Here is a 25,229-nt window from a genome sequence, read left to right as displayed (position 1 = left end):
GTTTAGAGAATGGCTTCGGTCAGTGGTTTAAACTACGACAGGCTCTGCCTTCTCGTTGACATGTACAAGAAGGATATGTATCAGAAGCGTACAACAAAACATACCCAAATTAATGTATTTCAAATTCGTTAAAAAAATGAATAAGCAGATAGCGCCCTCTAGTGGACTTGTCATCAGAACTGTGCAATAAAATGTACCCAGAGCAATGGGTTTTTATGTTTCACAGTAATGTAGGCCGAAGCATGTATTTCCACGTGCTACTAATGACCCAGTATTGCCTTTTGCACAGGCAGACACATCTTAGCGCAGATTACATGTCATCTCTCTAGCTTGATTCTGACTGGAGGAATTGAGTGGGCTACAATTGCCCCATCTTACACTTCTCCCTTATTCAAGCGACTCATTAATGTGTCTGTCTTTCATTCTCCAGTCTCCAGCAGACAGAACGCAAAGGATCCACGCAGGCGATGAGGTGATCCAAGTCAACAGGCAAACAGTGGTGAGTCCGTCCATCCATCACATGATAGCGAGGAGGATTGTGGGATATTAATATGCTCTGAAAGACTAAATGGAGGTGCTTTTGTGTGGAACCTAGCAAACTTGATCCATGAGATATTTGAGTGCTGAAAGGCCCTTTATAAAAGCACTGTGTTATGAACACCTTTATCATTGTTGTGGATCAGCGCTGTTTTTTTTTTTTATTCAGCTCATATTTACAGTGAAAGCAGTGGGTTGGTGTTTGTACGCCATTAAAGCCATTCAGACAGCGTTTGCTCATCGACAGGGTCAACTTTCCTCTATTTATGACTAGGTTTATTTTCATTAGCTCACCATTGTGGAGAACACGGTGCCTTTATGAACATGTTGTTTTATTGTGCTGAACTGAATTGATTGTGCTTATAATACTTCAAATAATAAATGTTTAATTTTGAACAAATATTTTAATAAAACAAAGTATGTTTTGTGTACTTTTTAGTGTTTCTTAATATGCTTAAGTATATTTTTAATAAGTATAATTTTAATTTTATACTTTTATGTTTCTACTTTGTAATTAAACCCTAGTTTTGAATTATAGAATTGTATTAAGTGTTTTGGCAAGCACATGTCAAATATTTGATTCTAATTTAAAATTTCAGTATATTTCAGTATATTTACATTTAAATATACATTTTAGTACAATAAAGACAAACCTTTCAATAAAAAAGTGACATTAAAGGTCTCATGAAGTGCTTTCACATAGATTAGCTCCTCCCCTTTTTAAAAAACAGCCAATAGTGTTTTGTTTATCAATGCTCTGTCAGGAAGATTGTTTGAGCTCAAGCATATCAAATGAGAAGCGTCTTAAAGGGGGCAGTGCATGTCAGGTACTAAAGAGCATTTGATTGGTTATGACATGAAGAGAAACGGTAGGGGATGTGAATAAAACCGTTGACCCATTTAGGCCAGGGGTGCCCAAACTCGGTCCAGGAGGGCCAGTGTCCTACATATTTAAGTTCCAGCCCCAATTAAATATACCTGCCAATCAAGCTCTTTCTAGGTATACTTGAAACTTTCAAGCAGGTGTGTTGAAGTTGGAGATAAAATATGCAGGACACAGTTTGGCAGTTTGGACACCTCTGATTTAGGCGGAATTGACAAACTACAAGCTTTACAATGTTTGTATCAGTTTTATTCCTTCTAAACGCAAATTTTGTCACTGTTTTGGAGCACACTAGCTTGTAGATATCTTTAAAAACTAACAATACTTATACTAACATCTAAAAAACGTCCATGGGGCCTTTTAAAGTTTATTTGAGTTTTCCATAAAAGATCGACAGAACCCTCAGCAGTGCAGTTGAACTATATATCATGGAGTAATTATGAAATTATATAATATAATAATGATTACGAAGATGAAGTTTAATACTACTTAAGTGGGTCACAGTGCATCGTTTAGCTAATTACCTTTAATATATATTTAAACTTTAATACATTCTCATTTAACTAAATAATGTGCATTTAAGTGTCCGAATTCATTAAAACCGGCTTACACATAAGATTATTGTTTTAAAAAAGTTTTTTTTTTTTTTTTTCTTAAGGGCATTTCTGTCTCAAAAGTAAAAATAGAAACATGTTTGGTTGATGAGAAAGTAAGTACAAATTAATTTACCTGTCAAATACAGTCAAATAGAGTCAAAAAAGTTATACAATTTATTAATTAAATAAAAGTGTATGTAATTATGGTAAATTTCCTCCGGGTGCTCCGGTTTCCCTCACAGTTCAAAGACATGCACTATTGGTAAATTGAATAAGCTAAATTTGCTGTAGTGTATGTGAGTTTGTGCAAGATTGTGTGGGTGAATGAATGAATGAGAAGATGAATAATAGTACAATTCAGAGAAATAAAAAAACATTGTAGATACTAAATCAAAGTAACTACAATAATGACACACAGTTTTTTAACATTTGGAAATAGAAAAATAAATACATTGCAATACAGAAATATTGTTTGTTGAATGATAAGAAACTGTCTAATGAGAGATTGAGCTTTGGCATTCATCCTATCAAAATTGATGCACACACACACACACACACACACACACACAAACAAACATAATGTACATAAGTTGTCACCGAATAGAAACAACGTGCGCTGTAAATAACATCCATAAATTATCAGTTTTTTTCTATATTTATTTAAATTATTTGTGCTTTTCAACTGCATTATGGGACTTTAATATTTCCTCCAACAACTTTTGATGTTGATGACATCTTTAATAGTTTGAAATTATATAATGTACTGGGTTGGTGTTGTGAATTAAGGTACAAAAATCTGGTAATAAACTGCCAGGTGTTTTTTTTCTGTTATTTTATAGACTCAATTCCCTTTATATATTATTTCTTCTGCAATATATATATATATATATATATATATATATATATATATATATATATATATATATATATATATATATATATATATATATATATATATATATATATATATATAGGTTTAAACTACTGAAATGTCACTAAAGTCACTTGACACTTTTTTCAATTTTTTTTATATGCAATATGTATTATATAGTAACATTAGAAGTTGACAAGGCAGAGATAAAGGTCTCATAATACAGTCTATAGCCATAAATATACTTGTCAATCACAAAATACAGAAACTATATTGATCTTTTTTACAGTGAACCTTAAAATTTCAGGGTTATAATATGATATTATATTAATGAGATATGTAGCTCTTAATTTTTATTTCACTTTTACTTTTTTAAATGGCACTAGAAATGGGCTTAATATTCATCTTGTCTTGATTCTTATTTCTGATATTACTTTTGGGGTGAAATATGATCTGGGTATATTTTTGGCAGTTTTTGTGTGAAATAAAAACCGATGTGCTGCTGTCATCTCAGGTGGGCTGGCAGTTGAAGAATCTGGTGGAGAAGCTCAGGGAAGACCCTCAAAATGTGACCCTGATGGTGAAAAAAAGACCATCAGGAACCTGCAGCTTCACTCCTGCACCGCTGAAGAACATGCGCTGGAGACCCCCAGTCATCCAGGTACTGTTCTTTATGTCTCTTTAGATTTAGAGTTGACATGGGCTGGTATAAGTTTTTGATGGTATGATAACCTTGGATAAAAATATCACAGTTTCACTGTATTACTGCTCTAAAATATGTTATATAAAAAAAAACAACAACAAAATTTTACCCTTTGTTTGTTGAAAAGTGTGTCTTTCTGCATTATTTTGAACAAATAATTTTGAGCAAAATTTTTTTTTAAATTTCACATTGAAATTGCTGGGAAAAAAAAGACTTTTTTTAAAAGGTTTCCCCTCCCTCATATAATTATATGCTTTAGTCATGTATGAAGTACACACTTTAAATTGTAGGCCTTAAAACATTGAAAAATTGACTTAAATCATTTTAAACAGGTCTAAATTTTCCATACAGTCACCAACAATCCATCTCAATAAACGTTTAACAAACTCTATTTATAACACTATTTACCATATGGTTGAATTATACTCCTCACAGTACCATTTGTAAATTCTCCATGTGTTTATAGACCACATGTGGTAAAGACACTGACCTGGTCAAACTGTTGAACATTTAGTTTATTATAGTTTTATTCAAAGAAAGTTTATGTACACAACTAGGTAAAAAAAAACTAAGTAAAAAGGGTTTAGTCTGGTATAAGTCTTAAATTGCATCCATAATGGTCTTAGAAAGTCTTAATTTTGACTTGGTGAATCCTGCAAAAGTCCTGTTTGCTATGTATAGATTGTTATATATAGTCATGTACAAATATCGATTGTGCTTCTGGGCAGGGTGCAAATTGCAGGGGGGTTTAATTAATGGGGCCTAATTAATGCTTCATCCCCCCAAAAGTATATCAAAACAAGATGTATGGGGGGTCTGCATTCCTTTAATGCACTCCTGCATTGGGCTCACACGTACTCTCTACACTCTGACTACTTCAAAATTGTTGATAAGCTGTGCTGGGCATTTCTCTCTGTCTTGCGCTGAACGCAGTCGACCAATCGCAACAGACTGGGTCATCGTACCAATCAGCGCAGGAGGGGTTTGGGAACAAATGAATTGCTGAACGATTCATATGAGAGTCGTTGGGATAATTTGGTAAAAATAAATGCATATTATGAACCAATGAAAGGGTTTTTTTGACCTTGCATACATATCAGCCTGTTGTTGGAGACCCCCAAACCCAAAATATGGCCCTTTTTAATGCATAATAGGGGCTTTTTAAATATTAATAATTAAAAATGGATAGTACAAATATACATTTGATCCCTCAAAACAGTTCATACAACTGTGTTGCATTCAATCGAAAAGGAAAAATATCATTTAACAGTCTGAATCTGGCAGTTCTACAGCACCAATAGACATCTTAAGTATTCACAAAACACGTGTCTTGTAAAATATGTGTTTATATCTGCATGTAGCCTAAAAGAAAATAACAATTTGACACATCATTTGTATAGTTTGACCTACAGGAACCTCTAAAATAGTCACTAAATGTCCCTCAAAAAACTAAAAGCATACACGTTTTATTGATAAATTAGAAGTAATTTAAATACATTCATAAATTTGATTCACTGAAGCATGTATTATCAAACTACTGCTGAAAAAGTTGACCCCCCAATCGTCAATGTATAATTTGCACACTACTTCTGGGGCATTTTACTACATTAGTGTTTCTGTGTGACACAAACTCTGTGAACTCTTATTGTTTGAACATGAGTAGATGGATTTGTATGGGTGTTGCTGGACTAAAACAATGAAACAGTTCTTCCCCTCCACACACGCATGTTGACTTGCCTCTGAAAGTGTGTGTCGGTGTCACACACTCATGTTGATTAACAGCAGTGAGGATTGCAGGGCTTCACGTCAGGATGTGTGTTTTTTACCTGATTAAACTACCGGTCTAAATGTCACACTGCCATTGATTGTAGAAACGCTGGAGCTAATATTAGACTCTACCAAAAGCATCGCCTTTCCTTCTTTTGAAGGTCAGACTGTAAACCACTGCTCAAGAAACACGCTTTTCATGGTGATTGTAAACATTCATGATAAAGAATTTAACTATACTTTTAAGTATTATCAATACTTCAAATCAACCTGCTTTATTAAAGCAAGGTTTGCTGTTACTTTAAAAAACAGCAACCCAAACTGATGTTGGCTGTGATGCTTGGGCTGTTGTTTGATGATGGCGATCGAAGCATGTGAGTGCTGATTGTTATTGTAAGACAGCGTATTGCCAGAGGTTCCACTACCACATCACAGACAATACTGCCATAATGATGGGGGTAGGCCAGTTACATACTTGGCAACTCGGCAGACTATAGAATGCTTAGGCAATGTATAAAGTACAGTGTTGTAAAGTAACACATTACAAATACTCAAACTACTGTAATTGAATAGCTTTTCTTAAGAATTGTCATTTAGTAAGTAGTTTTAAAAATGTGTACTTTTACTTTCGCTTGAGTACATTTTTAGCACTGTATCTGTACTTTTACTCCACTACTTTCCTTCAACCTACAGTCATTATTTATTCCTGTCTATGGGGATTAGAAAAATCAGTCCTGTGATTCCTGTCCAATCAAATCGCATCATAATGAACTACCTCAAGACATGGGCGATTTATTGTATAATTGCAGCAAACTGTTTGGAAGATGGATGTTTACTGTATGATAACTGAAATGGCCTTAAACACCCAGCAGGCACAAGACGTCAACAAGACATCAGATTGACGTTGGACACTCAACGTCATGGGGACATTGCAGTTTGTTTGGAAACGAAAATTGGGTGGACGTCAGAACTCAACATCAGGCCATTGTCAGTGGCCAGTGGCCAACCTAAAATCAACCAAATATCAACGTCTAATGATGTTACAACTTGACGTTGTGAGAATGTTACCAATATGACCTCTATCAGACGTTGAATTGTGGTTATCATACTTGATGAATAAATGTCAGTATTTGACGTCAATATGATATTGGTTTAAGATGTTGGATCGACGTTGGATTTTAGTCCATTTCTAACACAACCTAAAATCAACCAAATATCAATATCATTTGACGTCGCTATTGGACATCAAAATAGAATTGTCCTTAGACGCTGGATAGACATTGAAATTTGGTCACCTGACATCACGACCTAAATCTAACCCAATATTAATGTCTTATGATGTTGTGTGCCTGCTGAGCAATAACTAAATGCGCTACAGAATGTTACGTTTACACACATCCACAAATTACATGTAAATGCATCAGCTTGTTACAGCATAATACTCACTACTCACTACTCTAGGTCTACTTTTTACTCATACTTTGAGTAATATTTACGACAGATACTTTTACTCGACTTACACTACATTTTTAGACAAGTAATGGTACTTTTACTTAAGTATGATTTTTCAGTAGTCTGTCCACCACTGATAGAGTAGCAGTCATTTAATTTGACGTTCGATTAGTAAAAGACATATAAAAAATAAAGTTTGATTTATTTACAGAAGGAAATGTCTTCATAGGAAATGATCTTTGCTTAATGTGCTAATGATTGATTAGCATAAAATAAAAATCCACTAATTTGACTCCTATGTATTTTTGAAAATTCTAGTTAACATAATGCAGTCCAATGAATGAGAGCCGTGTTTGCCAACAACTGTTCTTCTGAATATCTGTTTATGCAATTGACATAATCCAAAGAGGAACTTACGGTGTAAAAATGCTTTTTGTACAAAAAGAGAACAGTACTTTTGGAATAATCTGGATCTAAATCCATTCCTGCCCTGGCAAAGTATATGATTAAAGGCCTAAAGAAAGTCTACTTTCAACAAAACCTTGCACGTCTTACAAAAACAAAGCAGGAGCTTGAGATTGAGTAAAAAAAAAACAACAAAGTGTCTTATTGTACTAATTTAATGTCGAGATCAAAGGTCTGTGGATTCAAATGATAAGCTCTGTGATCCGATTAATCTCATTGAATAGATTGTGAAAGGTGTAATTTAGCAAGGGTTTCTTTGCAGCTATCATGTGTAAATATGGGTTAAATGGGGTGAAACGAAGGATTAATAACTGTGTTTGTTTCAGAGCCCATCATATGTGCCTGCCACCCAGTCATCCAGAAATCCTGTGCAAATGTCCATCAGGCGGCCGGAGAAACCTGCCATTTTGGATCTGTATATTCCTCCCCCCCCTTCAGTGCCCTACAGCCCACGGTCAGTGATCTGTTTCTCTGATAACGTATCACCATCATATTAAATTAATTGCTTTGTGGCTATTTTACAAAATATAATGCTGGCTTTTAAGACATTATACGCACTACATCATAGACCTAATCCATCAGTCTTTGCGTTTGCATACATTGAATGTGCAGCCTTTAAAATAACACTGCATTTGAAAGACATTTTCTATATGTGTGTTATTAAAAGCATAAACACATGATATTCGTTATTTGTTAATAGAGTGCAAAAATCCTGCTTATATTTTATAGAAAAGCTACATTGAGTTAAACATTGATTTAATATTTTTTCAAGCTCTATTTTATTTTATATTTCAATCTCCACCATTTCATTTTATTTTATGCTCCACCATTTAATTTCACTTAATTTTATCCTCCATCATTTTATTTTATTTTATTTGACATAATTACATTTTTATTTTTTATATTTGACATACAATTTTATTATACCTAATGCTCCACAGGTTTATTTTATTTAATTTTATTTTATTTTATTTTATTTTATTTTATTTTATTTTATTTTATTTTATTTTATTTTATTTTATTTTATACTTTATTCTCCAGTTTTATTTTATTTTATTTTATTTTATACTTTATTCTCCAGTTTTATTTTATTTTATTTTATACTTCATTCTCCAGTTTTATTTTTATTTTATTTTATTTTATTTTATTTTATTTTATACTTCATTCTCCAGTTTTATTTTTATTTTATTTTATTTTATTTTATTTATTTTTTAATTTTTTTTATTTTTTTATTTTTTTGTTTTTATTTTATTTTATACATCATTCTCCAGTTTTATTTTATTTTATACTTCATTCGCGACAGTTTTATTTTATTTTATTTTATTTTATTTTGGGATGCACGATGCGGCCACATCGTTATCAGCCGATAAATTCTATTTTTAATGTCATGTTATCAATCTGATAAAATTTGGCCGATATCTTCAAGCCGATATGATATGTAATTGTACAGAACTGCCTGCCTTGTGCATATGTGGGTCGAACTTACTTAGGTTTGTCCAGTTTACTATAATGGAACTTTCCTCACATTGTTTATTCCTGCAAAGTCCGTCCTTTCTTTGTGTGGTATTGCTATACGTTAATGACTCAGTAAGTAACCATGATCCTTATCATTGTAGATATGTTTTATAGAGTGTCATTGTGTATTTTGGTTTAAATCACCTCCGGAAAAATATTACATGTGTAACATAATAGCAGCGATGCACATGTGCTAAACAACTCGTTTGGTTGTTTGTAATCCAATATGATTAACTGTTATTATCAACGCGTTGCATGCCATGAGTAATTACCATGTAATTGCCATTTATGCCATTGATGTAAGATTGTATTTAGTTTGATCGGCATATTTATAATGATTATAACGAGTGCACGTGATGGCTAATACCATGCACACACATAGTTACTAATGAGCCATCAGAACCTTCACAGCAGCATAGGGGGAGGTGCGCCAGTCACTGAATCCAGCATAGGTTCTCAACCATCTGCCACATTCTGTCCTTATATTATGCACTGGGTTTGTCATAAAGTCATCTGTGCTCAATGCTCAGGTGTTCAAAATCGGACCTTTGAGGAGAACTCTGACTCCGCTTTGTATGCACGAGCATCACACAGCGCCTGCAGTTAAAGTCTCAAACTCACATCGGTTTATCATAAACCTTTCATCGATCATTTTTCCCACAATTGTCAGCAAGAACGAATATAGAAGCGTTGTCTGATTGACAAGCAGCACCTACATGTGTTCAAAAGAATCTAAAACGCCAAATGGGATGAATTTATGCTGCATTTTCTGAAGTAAATCATACAATCTCTATTTAGCTTTTCACTTGTACGATATCTCTGAACTGTCAAAACATCTCTCAAAATGCTTTTTTTGGACAATATATATTTATACATATGCACATTAGACGTTTTATTCAATAACATTTGAGCTGGTTTCAGTTCTTTCATTTTCATTTTATTTTAAAATTAATTTATTATACTTGTTTGTTAATCAAATCCTATTTTGTTATTTAACCTATTATGTTTAGACAACAGTCAAGTTGCATGTTAATTTGCTATGCGAAGAAAAGGCAATAATTTATTTTTGACATGCTAATTTATATGAAATCGTGACTATAGCTCTATATAATCACCTTGAAATTTGGCAATTATTGCTTGTTTAACTTTGAGTATGCTATTCAGTTCATAAGAGCAGATCAAACTTTTATAAAGTTTTTAAAATAAAATCAGTTTTTAAATATTTATATTTATTGACTAATGTATATAATAATAATAATAATAATAATAGTAATAATTCCTTACATTTATATAGCGCTTTTCTGGGCACTCAAAGCGCTTTACACATTGGGGGAAATCTCCTCATCCACCACCAGTAGGCAGCATCCACCTGAATGACGCAACGGCAGCCATTTTGCACCAGACCGCACACCAGCTGATTGGTGGAGAGGAGACAGAGTGATTAAGCCAATTATGATATGGAGATGATTAGGAGGCCATGATGGACAGAGGCCAGTGGGCAGATTTGGCCAGGATGCCAGGGTTAAACCCCTACATCCTGGGATTTTTAATGACCACAGAGAGTCATTTAATGTCTCATCCGAAAGACAGCGCTCACTGAGCAGCATCACTATACTGGGGCATTAGGACCCACACTGACCGCAGGTTGGGCGCCCCCTGCTGGCCTCACTAACACCACTTCCGGCAACAACCTAGCTTTCCCATGTGATCTCCCATTCAGGTACTGACCAGGCGCAGCCCTGCTTAGCTTCAGTAGGTGACCATGTGAGAGTTACAGAGAGCTAGCTGCCGGCATATCAGTTATCCGTCTCCAAATCCAAAGTTATCAGTTATCCATATCGGCCAAAAGATCCATATCGGTGCATCCCTAATAGACATGGGACGATAACCGTTTTCAAGGAATACTGCGGTTTGGAAAAGTCAAGGATTTAAAACCGCCAAAATTTTCTGTAATACCGTTCCTAAGGTATATGTATGATTTTTTTATAGACATTTTTTTTTTAGTACAACAGTATCTTCAGCAGAAAAAATATCCAAAGATGCCGTTTTAAATTGTAAAGAAATCTGTGTTTTTGAAACTAATGAAGACAGCAGAAGTCAATAGTTCATTTGAATTATTTAGCCTGACATGTTTACTGCTCCAAAATATTATAAGTCTTTCAAAAAATCAAATAAATTATTTTCAAAGGGGAAAAAAGTTTTTGTTTTTTACTCAGACATTTATAAAGAATAATTTTAGAGCAGTATTCACAATACCTTGATACCGTGAAATCATGATATTTTTATCCAAGGTTATCATACCGTCATAATCTTATACCGGCCCATGCCTAATCACTAATATTATTTTTTATTATATACTTCATGCTCCACTGTTTTGTTTTATTTAATTTTATTTTATCCTTCGTGCTCCACAGTTTTATTTAATTTTATGTAATTTTAGACCCAATATACTGTACTTCATGCACCGCTTTTTTATTTTATTTAAATTTTTTGCCAAACACTTTTTAAAAAACTTTCTTGGTCTGACAAAAAGTAATAACACTGTATTTCTCTCTGTCTGTAGAGATGCAGAAAAGAGTGAATATGCAGGAGTGAAGATGAGACCGAAGGGTTCAGAGTCTCCAAACTCATCTCTGGATTTAGCTAATAGACGGCGCTCAAATATCAGTGACTACAACAATAAACCTACTCTACAGCCAGCTGAAGCCGCCGTCCCACAAGCACGAATGAGACAGCGAACCCCATCAAGAGGTCAGTACCTGTTCAACACTTTCTGTTTTTGCACATAAACCAAAGTAGCCTAAAAAGACAAAAAGCCTAAAAAGACAAGGAGATCATGAGACCTGTTTGAATCAGTCTGAGAAATCCTACACAGAATGATTTGTTGGGTCAAAAAGGACTCATGATTCATGCTTTACTGGTCTGAACTGGTCAAACAGGTTTCTCATTGAGTGATTTTCTAGGCCTTTTGAAATAGTTTAAAAAGACTCACAAAATCATGTGTTACCAGTTTGAATCAGTCTAAAGAACTGGTCACTGAATGAGTCTTTTTCAAGGATTCAAAATCCCAATTTACAGATTTGAATTAATCTGATTAATCTTTAATTCAGTGTATTATTAATGGTTCAAACACACCATTAAAAATAATGAATTACCAGTTTGAATTATTCTAAAGAACTGCACAATGAGTGAATTTCTGCGTATTTTTCAATGATTTAAAAAGACTCACAAAATCATGAGTTACTGCTGTTAATCAGTCTGATGAATCTTTAATCAAGTAGCCTATATATGTTTAATGGTTCAAATCCTGAGTTACTGGTTGGAATCAGTCTGAAGAACTGCACACTGACTAAATCACTGAGTCTTTTTAAATTATTCAAAAAGATTCACAAAATCATAAGTTACTGATTTGAATCAGTCTAATAAATGTTTTATTTAGTATATTTTTCACATGAGACTCACATGACTGAATTGCTGAGTCTTTTTTAATAGTTCAAAAAGATTTACAAAATCATGAGTTACCAATGTTAATCAGTCAGATGAGTCCTTTATCAATTATATATTTTTAACAGTTCAAAACAACTCAAAATACCCTAAGTTACTGGTTTGAATCAGTCTGAAAAACTACACACGAAGTGAGTCTTTTTCAATGATTCAAAAAAATTCAGAAAAAAATGAGTTACTGATTTGGATCAGTCTGATGAATCTTTTATTGAGTACATATTTTAATGGTTCAAAAAGATTCATAAAATTAAGTTACTGATTGGAATCGGTCTGATGAATCTTTTATTGAGTACATATTTTAATAGTTCTAAAAGATTCACAAAATTATGAGTTACTGATTTGAATCGGTCTGATGAATCTTTTGTTGAGTACATATTTTAATTGTTCAAACAAAATCATAAGTTGAAGATTTCAGTTAGCCTGATGAATTCCTCATTGACTGTGTATGTTGTTTTTTTTAAAAGGACTCAATCCATGCTTTACTGGTCTGACAGGTCCCTCAATGAGTGATTTTCTGGGCCTTTTAAAATGGTTCAAAAAGATTCACAAAATCATGTTTTACTGGTTTGAATCAATCTGATGAGTCTCATAGTGAATGTATTTTTCAATGGTTCAAACAAACTCACAAAAATCTAAGTTATTTGTTTGAATCAGTCTGAAGAACTGCACACTGACTGAATTGCTGAGTCTTTTTCAATTATTCAAAAAGATTCACAAAATCATAAGATACCGATTTGAATTAGTCTGATGAATCTTTTATTGAGTAAATATTTTAATGGCTCAAAAAGACTCACAAAATTGTAAGTTACAGATTTCAGATAGACTGACTGTGAATTTCTCACTGAATAATTTTTGAAAAAGAAAAAATCATGAGTTGCCGATTTGAATCAGTCTGATGAATACTTCATTAAGTATATTTTTAAGGGTTTGAAAAGACTGACAAAATTACGAGTTACCAATTTGAAAAGTTACTGGTTTGAAAGAGTCTGAAGAACTGCACAATGAGTGAATTTTCCAAAATTCAAAAAGACTCACAAAATCATGAGTTACCTATTTGAATCAGTTTGACAAATCCCACGCTGAATGATTTGTTAAGTCTGTAGTAAAACACACACACACACACACACACACGCGCGCACACACATTCTTTATGCTTTACTGATATGAATCAGTCTGACTAGTTCATTGAGTAATTTTCTGAGCCTTTTGAAATAATTCAAAAAGACTCACAAAAACATAAGTTACTGATTTGAATCAGTCTGATGAATCTTTTATGGAGTATATTTTTTAATGATTTAAAAAGAATCACAAAATCACATGTTACCAATTTGAAACAATTTGACAAATCCTATGCTAACTGATTGATTGAGTCTTTATTGTACATAAAGGCTCACACAAGCATGCTTTACTGATCTGAAATGGTCTGACAGGTTGAGTGACTTCTGGGCTTTGTAAAATGGTTAAAAAAAGACTTTAAAAAATCATGAGTTACCGGTTTGAATCAGTTTAGTGAGCATATTTTTTTAATTGCTCAAAAACACTCATAAAACATGAGTTACCGATATGAATGATGAGTCTTTTATTGAGTATATGGTTAAAAAAGACACATAAGTTGAAGATTTCAATCAACCTGATGAATTCCTCACTAAATGTTTTTTTTAAAGACTTACAAAATCATAAGTTACCAGATTGAACAAGTCCGACGAATCCTATGGTGAATATAAAAGACTATGGTGAGTCTTTTAAATGGATCAAAATGACCCTCAAAATCAGTCATTACCTATATTAAAGTATTATCAACTTGAAGCAAACCACAATACAGATGTAAACTACATATACAATACTGACAAGACATGTTTTAAATAAACTGCTAGTTGCTGCATGCAGAACAAAAAATACAGGATAACAAGTTTAGTCCAAGTCAAAATTTATAAGTTCAAATTATATTATTTCATGAATTGTGAGCCAGTTTTATTAATAAAGAGTTCACAAAATCAAGAGTTTGAATCAATCTGAGAAATCCTCCAGTGAATGAACGAACTGAATCATCACGACTCACTCACTCAACTTTCATTCAATCTCCAAATGAAGTCAGTTGCTTCCAAAAATTAAATTACTATCATTACACGTGGTTCAGTTAAAGTCTTAAGCTGTCAGAACTCATTTAATTGTGGCATTCATGCACAATACGAACAAAAGCTTCCTTTTCATTCGAAGTCTTCAAACGAACGTCAGCCAGCAGGGATCATGCAAGGACTCAATTAGACTGACTCTTTCTTTTTGTGCTGGTGTTTTAGGAAAGCCTCGTCCTGTGTCCATGCCGGTAGACACTTGCCTGGGCACGTCGGACTCTCCATCCAGACCCTGGGCTCTTGGTAGAAAAGGTAAGAGTGTGTAAATCTCCGTTTGTCAACGTAAACATTTGACGAGAACAATTACACGGACGGAAAAAGACAAAGGTCAGAAAACAGAATCGCTCCAGGGCTGTAGAGGCGCAGTTCATTCGGGTCAGACATTCAGTAAATATTTGGAAGGTTTTTACAGACTTGAAGAGTTGTTTTTATGTTGCTTCTAAAGAACGCTAGCTATTACAAGCTAGTTTTCATGTTCAATCATGACTTTATTGCTTGTTCTGGAAAAGATGCTTTTGGCTATAAACATAAATGTAAATTTTTTTAACAGCACAGGCAGGTTAAGGGCTGACCAAACATATTACATTGTGCTTTACACATGATACGTAGCACAGATTCAATGCTAGCAACATTTGTGATTTCTGTTGTCAAAAAAAGAAAAAGTTATTTTCAAGCTAAAATAAATGACTGGATTTAGATTTTAAAAAATATATTAAACAATGGTAAACGGGATGGAACTGCAAATCTGAAATCAGTTCTTAATGTAAAATTTTTGTAGAGGTGAATCTGTGTTTTTTTAGGACTCTTACGTTGCTGCATATTTATGAAAAATATATATTTTTTAATGAAAATGACACCAGCAATGATTAGGAAAATCAATTATGCTTGCATATGTTAATGTAGGCAAAATAAAAGTTAACTCTTGCTGTATGTAAATCAAATACAAAATTGTGACTGTCCCTCTTTGGCTGTACAAGTTGTTAACATATCATATGAGAAGCACTTCTCACAAAACAGATGCTTTACATACATAAATACTTGTGTATAAATGTTCATTACTAACCTTTTTATGAACATGATTTGATTATAACTGCAGATCAATGATGCGAAAAGCCTACTGTAACGTCTGCAATTATATAAAATAAATAAATAAATGAACATATATGAACACATAGTGTAATCCGAACCGTGAGATTTGTGATTTGTTACACCACTAGCGACCCCTAAAGATTAAAGGGACTAAGCTGAAGGAAAATAAATGAATGAATGAATTTCCTTTGGCTTTGTAAAATGTGAAGTGATTTTTATTTTTATTTTTTTATTTGTTTAGGTGCGATTCGGAAAATCGCCACTAGGCGGCATTTAAAACCATAGTTTTTTCTTTGAATAAAGTATTAAAAATGAAACCTGTCTGTCAGATCCTTCTGATAATAATAATTATGTCTGATATGTATTTTAGAAAGATTTGAAAAGGATTTTAATGTACAAAATGTCCACTGTTATACATTGTTAGTAGTCAACTGCAATGAAAAGTATACTGAAGATATTTACTTTTTCTACAGAATTCATTCATTCATTCATTTCCCGTTGGCTTAGTCCCATATTTATTAGGGGTCGCCACAGCAGAATGAACTACCAACTATTCCAGCATATGTTTACGCAGCGGATGCCCTTCCAACCGCAACCCAGTACTGGGAAACACCCATACACCCTCATTCACACACACATACACACTCATACACTACGGTCAATTTAGTGAGGAAAGTTCGGAGGAAACCCACACCAACACGGGGAGAACATGCAAACTCCACATAGAAATGCCAACTGGCCCAGCTGGGACTCAAACCAGCGACCTTCTCAGTGCTAACCACTGAGCCACCCTGCCGCCTTTCTGCAGAATTATAAACAAACAAATATATAAATAAAATCAAGAAAGCTAAAGAAACGGCCAACTTTAAAAGAAAAATGACTTGTTTGGTCATCAGTCAATCATATTTGAGCTCATACTTCAATGTGTTCAGTTATGTTGTCACATCTCTCATTATAAAGTGTTTCCATATTCATACAGTAAGTTGTTTCTTGTCCATCTGCAGGTGATGAGCTGTTGCACAGGTATCTGAGTAACGAGCAGATCCCCACCATCTCGGAGGAGTCCCCATGTTACCCCCTCCCCTACCGGCCGGCAGGAGAGCGGCAGCTGGTGCGAGGGGTGGACCACATCCGCGGTAGCCAGTGCTTCATCAACGCCGACCTGCACAACAGCGCCACCATCCCCTACCAGGAGGCCGTTGCTCGCAAACCTGCCTCCAAATCATCCAAGAGACCCCCATCTGAACCCTCACTCTTCAGCAGCTGGATCGCCCGACTCAAGCTGCTCACACACTGAAGCCCCGCGCCGGCCGGCTGCTGATGTTCACAGTGTTATCTGGATTGGGTTTGAGCAGTGTTAAAGACGCTCCTCGCTGAAACGTCTGCTACTCTCGTCAGCATTAAAGACACTACTGAAAAACTCTAATTAATCAGGTCTTTTAAAGGATTGCCACTTTCACCTGAAAGTGTGTTATCCATAAGTTATTGAATTTGTGTGTATATTGTACATTTATAGATAGTAGTGGTCCGACATAGTTTTCACTTGCATTAACATTCTTTTTTAAACATGTTTTACGTAAGTAAAATTGATTTCATTGTATATATACACACACACACACACACACACACACTTACACACACACTAGTGTTGTCAAATAATTAATCACTATTAATCACATCCAAGATGAAAGTTTGTGTGTGTGTATGTGTGTATATATATATATATATATATATATATATATATATATATATATATATGCATACATACACGCATTTTTTTCATACAATAGTCATGCTTATACTTGTATACACCAAATATACACACAAGACAAAAATATATTTGGATGCGATTAAAAGTGACTCGTTTGACAGCATTAGTTTAAAACTTAAAAATAGTTTGACAGCGTGTGTATACACACACACACACACACACACACACACACACACACACATATATATATATATATATATATATATATATATATGGGTTGTCACAATACTGAAGTTTTAAAAACGTCCTTTTTTCACTAACATTTGAGTGTTGTTGAGCACATTTTTAAACAGCACTGATTTGCCATTGTGTTCACGTGCTCAACAGAAATTACTGTGATTGGCCGTGAGGGTCATCAGTTCACCAAACTCACCGCTATTTACTGAGTGTAACCACAGATACAGGGACACTGGAGCATTTTAAAGCCACATCGATCAGCTGGTTTGTCTATAAGCTGACATACGAGCGATCCGCTGATGAATCAACTGATCTTCACAGCTTTAAAATTTAAGAACGTGCTCAGTAGCGCTCCAATAATAGCAGGAAATGGACGTTTTTAAAATTTCAGTATTGTGACAACCCTAATATATATATATATATATATATATATATATATATATATATATATATATATATATATATATATATATATATATAGCAATAAACCTCTTTCTTTCGAACTGTAAGATTCAGGGTTGAAAAAAATTTGTGAATTAAAATCCGTTATGTACCACCCACATGAAGTTGGAATTGGAGTTTAAATCGTAATGATAGGAAGTTGAAATTGAGTTCAGTGTAACAAAATGTGAGTGGTCCTTTTAAAGTTTGCCAATGAAAGATTATTATATAAATTTCCTTAAATTTATATTCCAATTTTAAAAAAAAATCAGTTCATTTATATTCTAATCCTGTTAGCTACCTCAAATTGAAAAACTGAAAACAATTCTTAAAGGGACAGTTTACCCAAAAATAATAATTTGCACACTATTTTCTCTCTCCTAAGTGTTTCCAAATCTTTATGAGTTAAACACACACACTCAAAAAATATTTTTGCTATTTTTGTTCAAAATACTTATTTAAAATGAGCTGAATCAACACAATTTCAATTGGGACAACTTCATTATTTTATGTTCAATCCACTTAAATTTATAAAAACAGTTAAGTTAACTTAATCAATTAGTGTTGGGACAACATGGCAGAATTGTGTGGAACCCTGCATTTCCAGAGTAAGAAAAAAATACTATGGAAGTCAACGGTTACATGTTTCCAGCTTTCTTCACAATATGTTCAAACAGGTTTGGAAACACTTGAAGGAGAGTAAATGATGACAGAATTTTCATTTTTGCATGAACTATCCCTTTAATTCCTCTCTGAATGGCATAGAATCTAGCTGAATGAATTTGCTATACAGTGTGAAGTGTCTGCAGTCAGAAGACTTGGTGTGTAACAAAGTCGGCAATAATAATACAGTCTGAATTCTTGCTTGCGTCACTAACTTCACTTTCAGTGTGCATTTTACTGACCGTTGATCATATAAATGTTTTTTTGTTGTGAACTTTGCCCATCATTTCAACAGTATCGGATGCAACCAAACTGTCTTAAACCACCTACTGTACTGTACTGTAACACTACAGCAAGTCATAGTTTTGAGAAACATAGGATACTACTTGATGCTTATTTTGTCAGATGCTATTAATAAAGAATCCTATAAATTCCTGTTGTGCCATGACTTCTGGTGTTGGATTTGTGTGCCAATGTTGTTAGTTAGTCACGTTTTAATGTATATATTTGCTCCAGACAAAAGACTACCTGAAATCGAACTTAACTCTCATGATATATTGAATCTTAAATGTAAAAAAAATATGTTTTTGTTCAGGTAGTAGAACAAATTAGTCCAAACAACTACCGTTGAAGTCAGAATTATTAGCCCTTCTAAATTATTAGCCCCAAATTTCTGTTTAATGGAAAGAAGATTGCATTTTTAATCACAATAGATTTAATAACGCATTTCTAATAACTGATTTATTTTATCTTTGCCATGATGACAGTAAATAATATTTGACTAGTATTTTTCAAGACACTTCTATACAGCTTAAAGTGACATTTAAAGGCTTAACTAGGTTAATTAGATTATTTAATTAATTTGGTTTGTTCTGTAGACAATCGAATAAAATTATTGCTTAGGGGGCTAATAATATTGACCTTAAAATGGTGTTAAGATGTAAAAACTGCTTTTATTCTAGCCGAAATAAAACCAATAAGACTTTCTCCAGAAGAAAAAAATATATTATAGAAAATAACGTGGAAAAACTCCTTGTCCTTTTAATCATCGTTTGGGAAACATTGGAAAATGAAAAACTAAATTCACAGGAGGGCAAATCAATTTGACTTCAACTGTACAGTTACTCAAATGGTTTGAGGAAACTGATTGAAGTAAACAATTTAAGTTGACTAACTTTTCTCATTTGAGTTCAGTCAACTTAAACCATTTACCACAATAGTCAAAAGTTTAAGTTACTAATACTCTTAAATGTTTGATGATATCAACTCAGATAATATATGTGTATATGATGATTTACATAAATTCTCATTTAAAAAAAAACAATGGGTCTGCACAAAAACTAAATGTTAAATCTTACTGTAAATATTTATGGTGAAGTTTGTTCACCATAAGAGAACATATTTTCATTTTATATAACATTTTATATAACATCTGTGTTAGACTATATGACAATTTTTATGCTCAAATGCATCATAAGAAATTGAATATCAGAATAAATGCCATTCTCAATACCAAATCTTAAAGGCCACGTATATTTGGGGATATTTAAGGATCAGTACTACACAGCTCTATACAGTGCATTCAGAAAGTATTCATAGCGCTTCACATTTTCCACATTTTTTATGTTACAGCCTTATTCCAAAATGGATTAAACTCATTTATTTCTTCAAAATTCTACACAAAATACCTCATAATGACAATGTGAATTTTTTTTTTAATTGTTGCAAATTTATTAACAATGAAAACCTGAATAATCACATGTACATAAGTAAACACAGCCTTTGCTCAATACTTTGTGAAGTCCTCTTGAATATGATGCCACACGCTTGGCACTTGGGAAATTGGGCTTTTGTCCATTCCGCTTTGCAGTACTTCTCAAGCTCTATCAGGTTGGATGGGAAGCGACGGTGCACAGCCATTTTCAGATCTCTCCTGAGATGTTCAATAGGATTTGGGTCTGGGCTCTGGCTGGGTCACTCAAGGACATTCACTAAGTTATTGTGAAGCCGCTCCATTGATATTTTGGCGGTGTGCTTTGGGTCATTGTCCTGCTGGAAGATCAACCATCGCCCAGTCTGAGGTCAAGAGCACTCTGAAGCAGTTTTTCGTTCAGGATGTCTCTGTACATTGCTGCATTCATCTTTCTCTCTATCCTGACTAGTCTTCCAGTTCCTGCTGCTGAAAAACATCCAGCATGATGCTGCCACCACCATGCTTCACTGTAGGGACGGTATTAGCCTGGTGATGAGCGGTGCCTGGTTTTCTCCAAACGTAACACCTGGGCAGGTGGGAAGTGGCTTCTGTTTGGCCACTCTACCATACAGGCCTGATTGGTGGATTGCTAAACAGTAATGTTCTCCTCTCTCCACAGAAGACAGTTCTAAGCCAGCTCTAGGAAGAGTCCTGGTGGTTCCAAACATCTTCCACTTAGAGATGATGGAGGCCACTGTGCTCATTGGAACTTTCATAGCAGCAAAAATTTTTCTGTAACCTTCCCCAGCCTTGTGCCTCAAGACAATCCTGTCTCGGAGGTCTACAAATAGTTCCTTTGTCTTCATGCTTGGTTTGTGCTTTGTTACATGCACTGTCAACCCTGGGACCTTATGTTGACAGGTGTATGCATTTTCAAATCATGTCCAATCAACTGAATTTGTAGCAAAAGATCAAAATAAAATCGGCACACTGCCACTTTAGCTCTCATAAAGTCTTTAATATCACAACGTTTCAACCGACATGGTCTTCTACAGGCAATCAACTGAATTTATCACAGGTGAACTCCAATTAAGCTGCTGAAACATCTCAAGAATGATCAGTGGAAACAAAATGTACCTGAGCTCAATTTAGAGCTTCGCGGCAAAGGCTGTGAATACTTCTGTACATGTGATTTTTCAGGTTTTTTTTTTTTTATAAATTTGCAACAATTAAAAAAAATCCTTTTTCACATTGTCATTATGGGGTATTGTGTGTAGAATTTTAAGGAAATAAATGAATTTAATCCATTTTGGAATAAGGCTGTAACATAAAAAAGTTTGGGAAAAGTGAAGCAATATGAATACTTTCTGAATGCACTATATATATTTATTTTGTTTAACGGAGCAAGGAAATTTTCACAGTATGTCTGATAATATTTTTTCTTCTGGAAATTCAGCTAGAATAAATGCAGTTTTTAATTTTTCTAAAGCAATTTTAAGGTAAAAATTATTAGCCCCTTTAAAAAATATTTTTGTTCGATAGTCTACATTCGATAGTCATCATTCTACAATAACTTGCCTAATTACCCTAACCTGCCTAGTTAACCCAATTAACCTAGTTAAGCCCTTTAATGTCACTTTAAGCTATATAGAAGTGTCTTGAAAAATATCTAGTAAAATATTATTTACTGTCATCATGGCAAAGATAAAAAAATCAGTTATTAGAAATGAGTTATTAAAACTATTATGTTTAGAAATGTGTTGAAAAAAATATTATCTCCGTTAAACAGAAATTGGGGAAAAATAAACAGGGGGCTAATAATTCTTCAACCGTATATGTATATATATATATATATATATATATATATATATATATATATATATATATATATATATATATATATATATATATATATATGCTTCTTTGTTTTTCAACTGTCTTATATATATATATATATATATATATATATATATATATATATATATATATATATATATATATATATATATATATATATATATATATAAGACAGTTGAAAAACAAAGAAGCATATATATATATATATATATATATATATATATATATATATATATATATATATATATATATATATATATATATATATATATGCTTCTTTGTTTTTCAACTGTCTTTATATATATATATATATATATATATATATATATATATATATATATATATATATATATATATATATATATATATATAAAGAAGTTTAAAAAAAAAGAATAATAACAAATTCAGCCTTACATTGTCATTCAGCCTAGATATGTGAAATTAATTCAGATTTGGATTTCACATGGTATTTTAGGCAACATATATTTCAAAATATTGCTAAAATGGCTGTTTACATATATTTATGTACAATAATGCCATATATATATTTATTTATTTATATTTGAACATGCAGTATTTGTCATATTTATCAAATATGTCAATAATGTCAAATATTGTATGTAAACTGCTTAGTCCTATTTGTTATCCAAACAGGGTTTTTTCATTATATTTCCATATTTCATTACATTCTGTGACATTTTGAAGCACAGAAAAAAATTTGAGAATACTTTTATTTATCTGCTAGTTATTGGGTTATTATAAAAGCATGGTATATCCACAACTACATGACAAATGTAAACTAATTAGTACCTACAGAATTGTATTTATTTATTTGCACATTTTAAATCTTGTTCATCGGAATGAATGAAATCATACAAATTGGGATTGGATAATAACACACAAATTGATTGGATGAAACTGTATTGGTTCACACTGGATGTAAATACTAACATACTAATTCTGTTAGCATGAAAATGTACCAAATCACGCTGAATAATAATGTACCAATTTAGATTCGTATTCAGAAACGTATTCATTCAAATTAAATGAAAACATACTAACTGCAAACGTTTGTCTCTATTTATTTATTTTACACGTTTTATTTATTTTATTTTTCAAAATGTTTAGTTACTTGCCATGAGATGGTGTTTTGCTTCAGATTATGATAATGTGTTGTGTAATGGATAAAAATGAATATATGTAATCTAAAATGAAATGGCATTTAATTAGAAGGTTATTAAAGTTAAAATATATTACTCTTTTACCATCTTGTACTACCTCAAGGGCTTGTTAGTGTTTGGTGTTTAGACGAAAAAATTTAGGCCTATTTTGCTTTCAAATACTGCCCCGTAGTGGTTAATAATTGAAGTGCTACAAATACCAAACAACAAACACACGCGGTTCTTCCAGCCCTTTTCTAAAAATAAAAAAAGCACAGTTAAAACTTCATTGGAATAAAAGAAAAGATTTGATTATGGATGCTTAAAAGTTAAACACAGAAGACGTGATGAAGAGACCCCACTGATTAAATCAATTATGCTAATGAAAGGCGTCATGAGAGGCTTCTTCAGATCAAACTCACCGTCCAAACTGGCTCTTCACAGTTCACAAACACACTCAAACACACTCGACAGGAGCTGGGATGTCTGCTAGGGGCATTTTTAGAGGAATAAGATACCTGCAGGTCTTCACGTGCTGGATCCAAGTAAGTAAAGGAAACGAAAAACTGAAAATCAACTGTTTCCAGTTATTCACAGTACTTGTTCAGCTCGCCAGTCAAAGTTTAAGTTCCACTAAAAACACCAAAACCGATGTTATTTGTGCAATATTATTCATTTTAATTCCTTTTTAGATGGTGGAAGACATATTTATTATTTTCTCCTCTCTGAAGGCAGCAAAGACACGTAAGATGGAGACCGAGACAGAAGCAGTAAGTGTTCACTTCACTCATGTTGTCGTTATGTAAGTTACCTTGGAAACTAAATATAAATTGATTTTCACCTTTCTGAGGGCATAATTATGACAATATGTCAACAAGTTTATGTGAAATAATTTGACTTAATCAAACAAGTGAAAATAACAAACAACAGTTTGACCGCAGTTTGTACAATTTGACTTTTGACTGCACAGTAAAACAATGCTGCTGTCTTAATTTTCCAGTCATCTCAACTTACATCAGTCAAACTGACCAAAATATTACATTAAACCTAATTAACTTTTAGAAAAAGGTTAAAGTAGCATAAAACATTTGTTGTCATGACTTTTTTGTGATATAATGTTTTTACAGAGTGCCCTCCATAACACTAAACCAATTAACTCTTTCGCAGATGTTCGGTTTTCTGCATGTTTGGGGTTTTGAGAACTGATTTTTATCATAGTTTATTTTAAGTTGGCATTGTAAACCACTTCCTAAAAACAACTTACAGAACTGTCACCAGTTCCCAAGCTCTGCTGAAGTTGTATTTCCCATAATGTGCAGTGTTTGTCTCTGCCTGTCTGTCTTGTATTTACATTTGACAACATTGTTTCTGCGAATTAAGGGTCTTTCAAAAATAGCATTATAAATTGGCAAGGTATAGAATTTAAAAGCACATAGAGGTAGCGAAAGATCTGTTTTTTAGACTCGAGCTCACATATTTATTTATTTATTTGCACAAATTGTAAATCTTGCTAATTTCGATTGGATGAAAACACGCAAATTCTGATTGGACAAAAACGCACAAGTTCAGATTGGTTGTATTTAGGCATGGGATGTTAACCGGGTTAACATGTTAACCGGGTTAAGTTTAAAAAATAAAATCAAGGTTTTGAAAAATTATATAGCGTTCCTAAGGTATATGTAAGTTTTATTTATTTATTTATTTATTTATTTTTATGTATTTTTGTGTGTGTTATAAAGAAATCTGTGTTTTTTAAACAAATGGAGTTTGCAGAAGTCAATGATTTATTTTAATTACTTTGCCTGATATGTTTACTGTTCCAAAATATTATAAATGTAAATTGTAAATTGAACAAATGTAAACATCCTGGGATTTTTAATGACCACAGACAGTCAGGACCTCAGTTTAACGTCTCATCCGAAAGTCGGCGCTCACTAAGCAGTATAGAGTCCC

General features: G+C 33.1%; 1 protein-coding gene across 1 annotated transcript in view; it reads left to right on the top strand.

The window, feature by feature from the left end:
• The window catches only part of LOC130247967 (connector enhancer of kinase suppressor of ras 3-like), a 115,141-nt gene that overhangs the window by 51,640 nt on the left and 38,272 nt on the right, over window positions 1-25,229 (top strand). The window contains exons 8-15 of the mRNA XM_056481483.1: window positions 431-499; window positions 3,402-3,548; window positions 7,601-7,728; window positions 11,353-11,540; window positions 14,591-14,677; window positions 16,519-16,798; window positions 20,369-20,456; window positions 23,969-24,046. Of these exons, the coding sequence (XP_056337458.1) occupies window positions 431-499; window positions 3,402-3,548; window positions 7,601-7,728; window positions 11,353-11,540; window positions 14,591-14,677; window positions 16,519-16,798; window positions 20,369-20,456; window positions 23,969-24,046 (1,065 nt within the window). The remainder of the gene's footprint in view (window positions 1-430; window positions 500-3,401; window positions 3,549-7,600; window positions 7,729-11,352; window positions 11,541-14,590; window positions 14,678-16,518; window positions 16,799-20,368; window positions 20,457-23,968; window positions 24,047-25,229) is intronic.

This window comes from Danio aesculapii, chromosome 20 (genome assembly GCF_903798145.1).
Source record: "Danio aesculapii chromosome 20, fDanAes4.1, whole genome shotgun sequence".
In the NCBI taxonomy this organism is placed as follows: Eukaryota; Metazoa; Chordata; class Actinopteri; order Cypriniformes; family Danionidae; genus Danio; species Danio aesculapii.
Note: the sequence above shows the minus strand (reverse complement) of the source record. Positions and strands in the feature narration are given on the sequence as shown.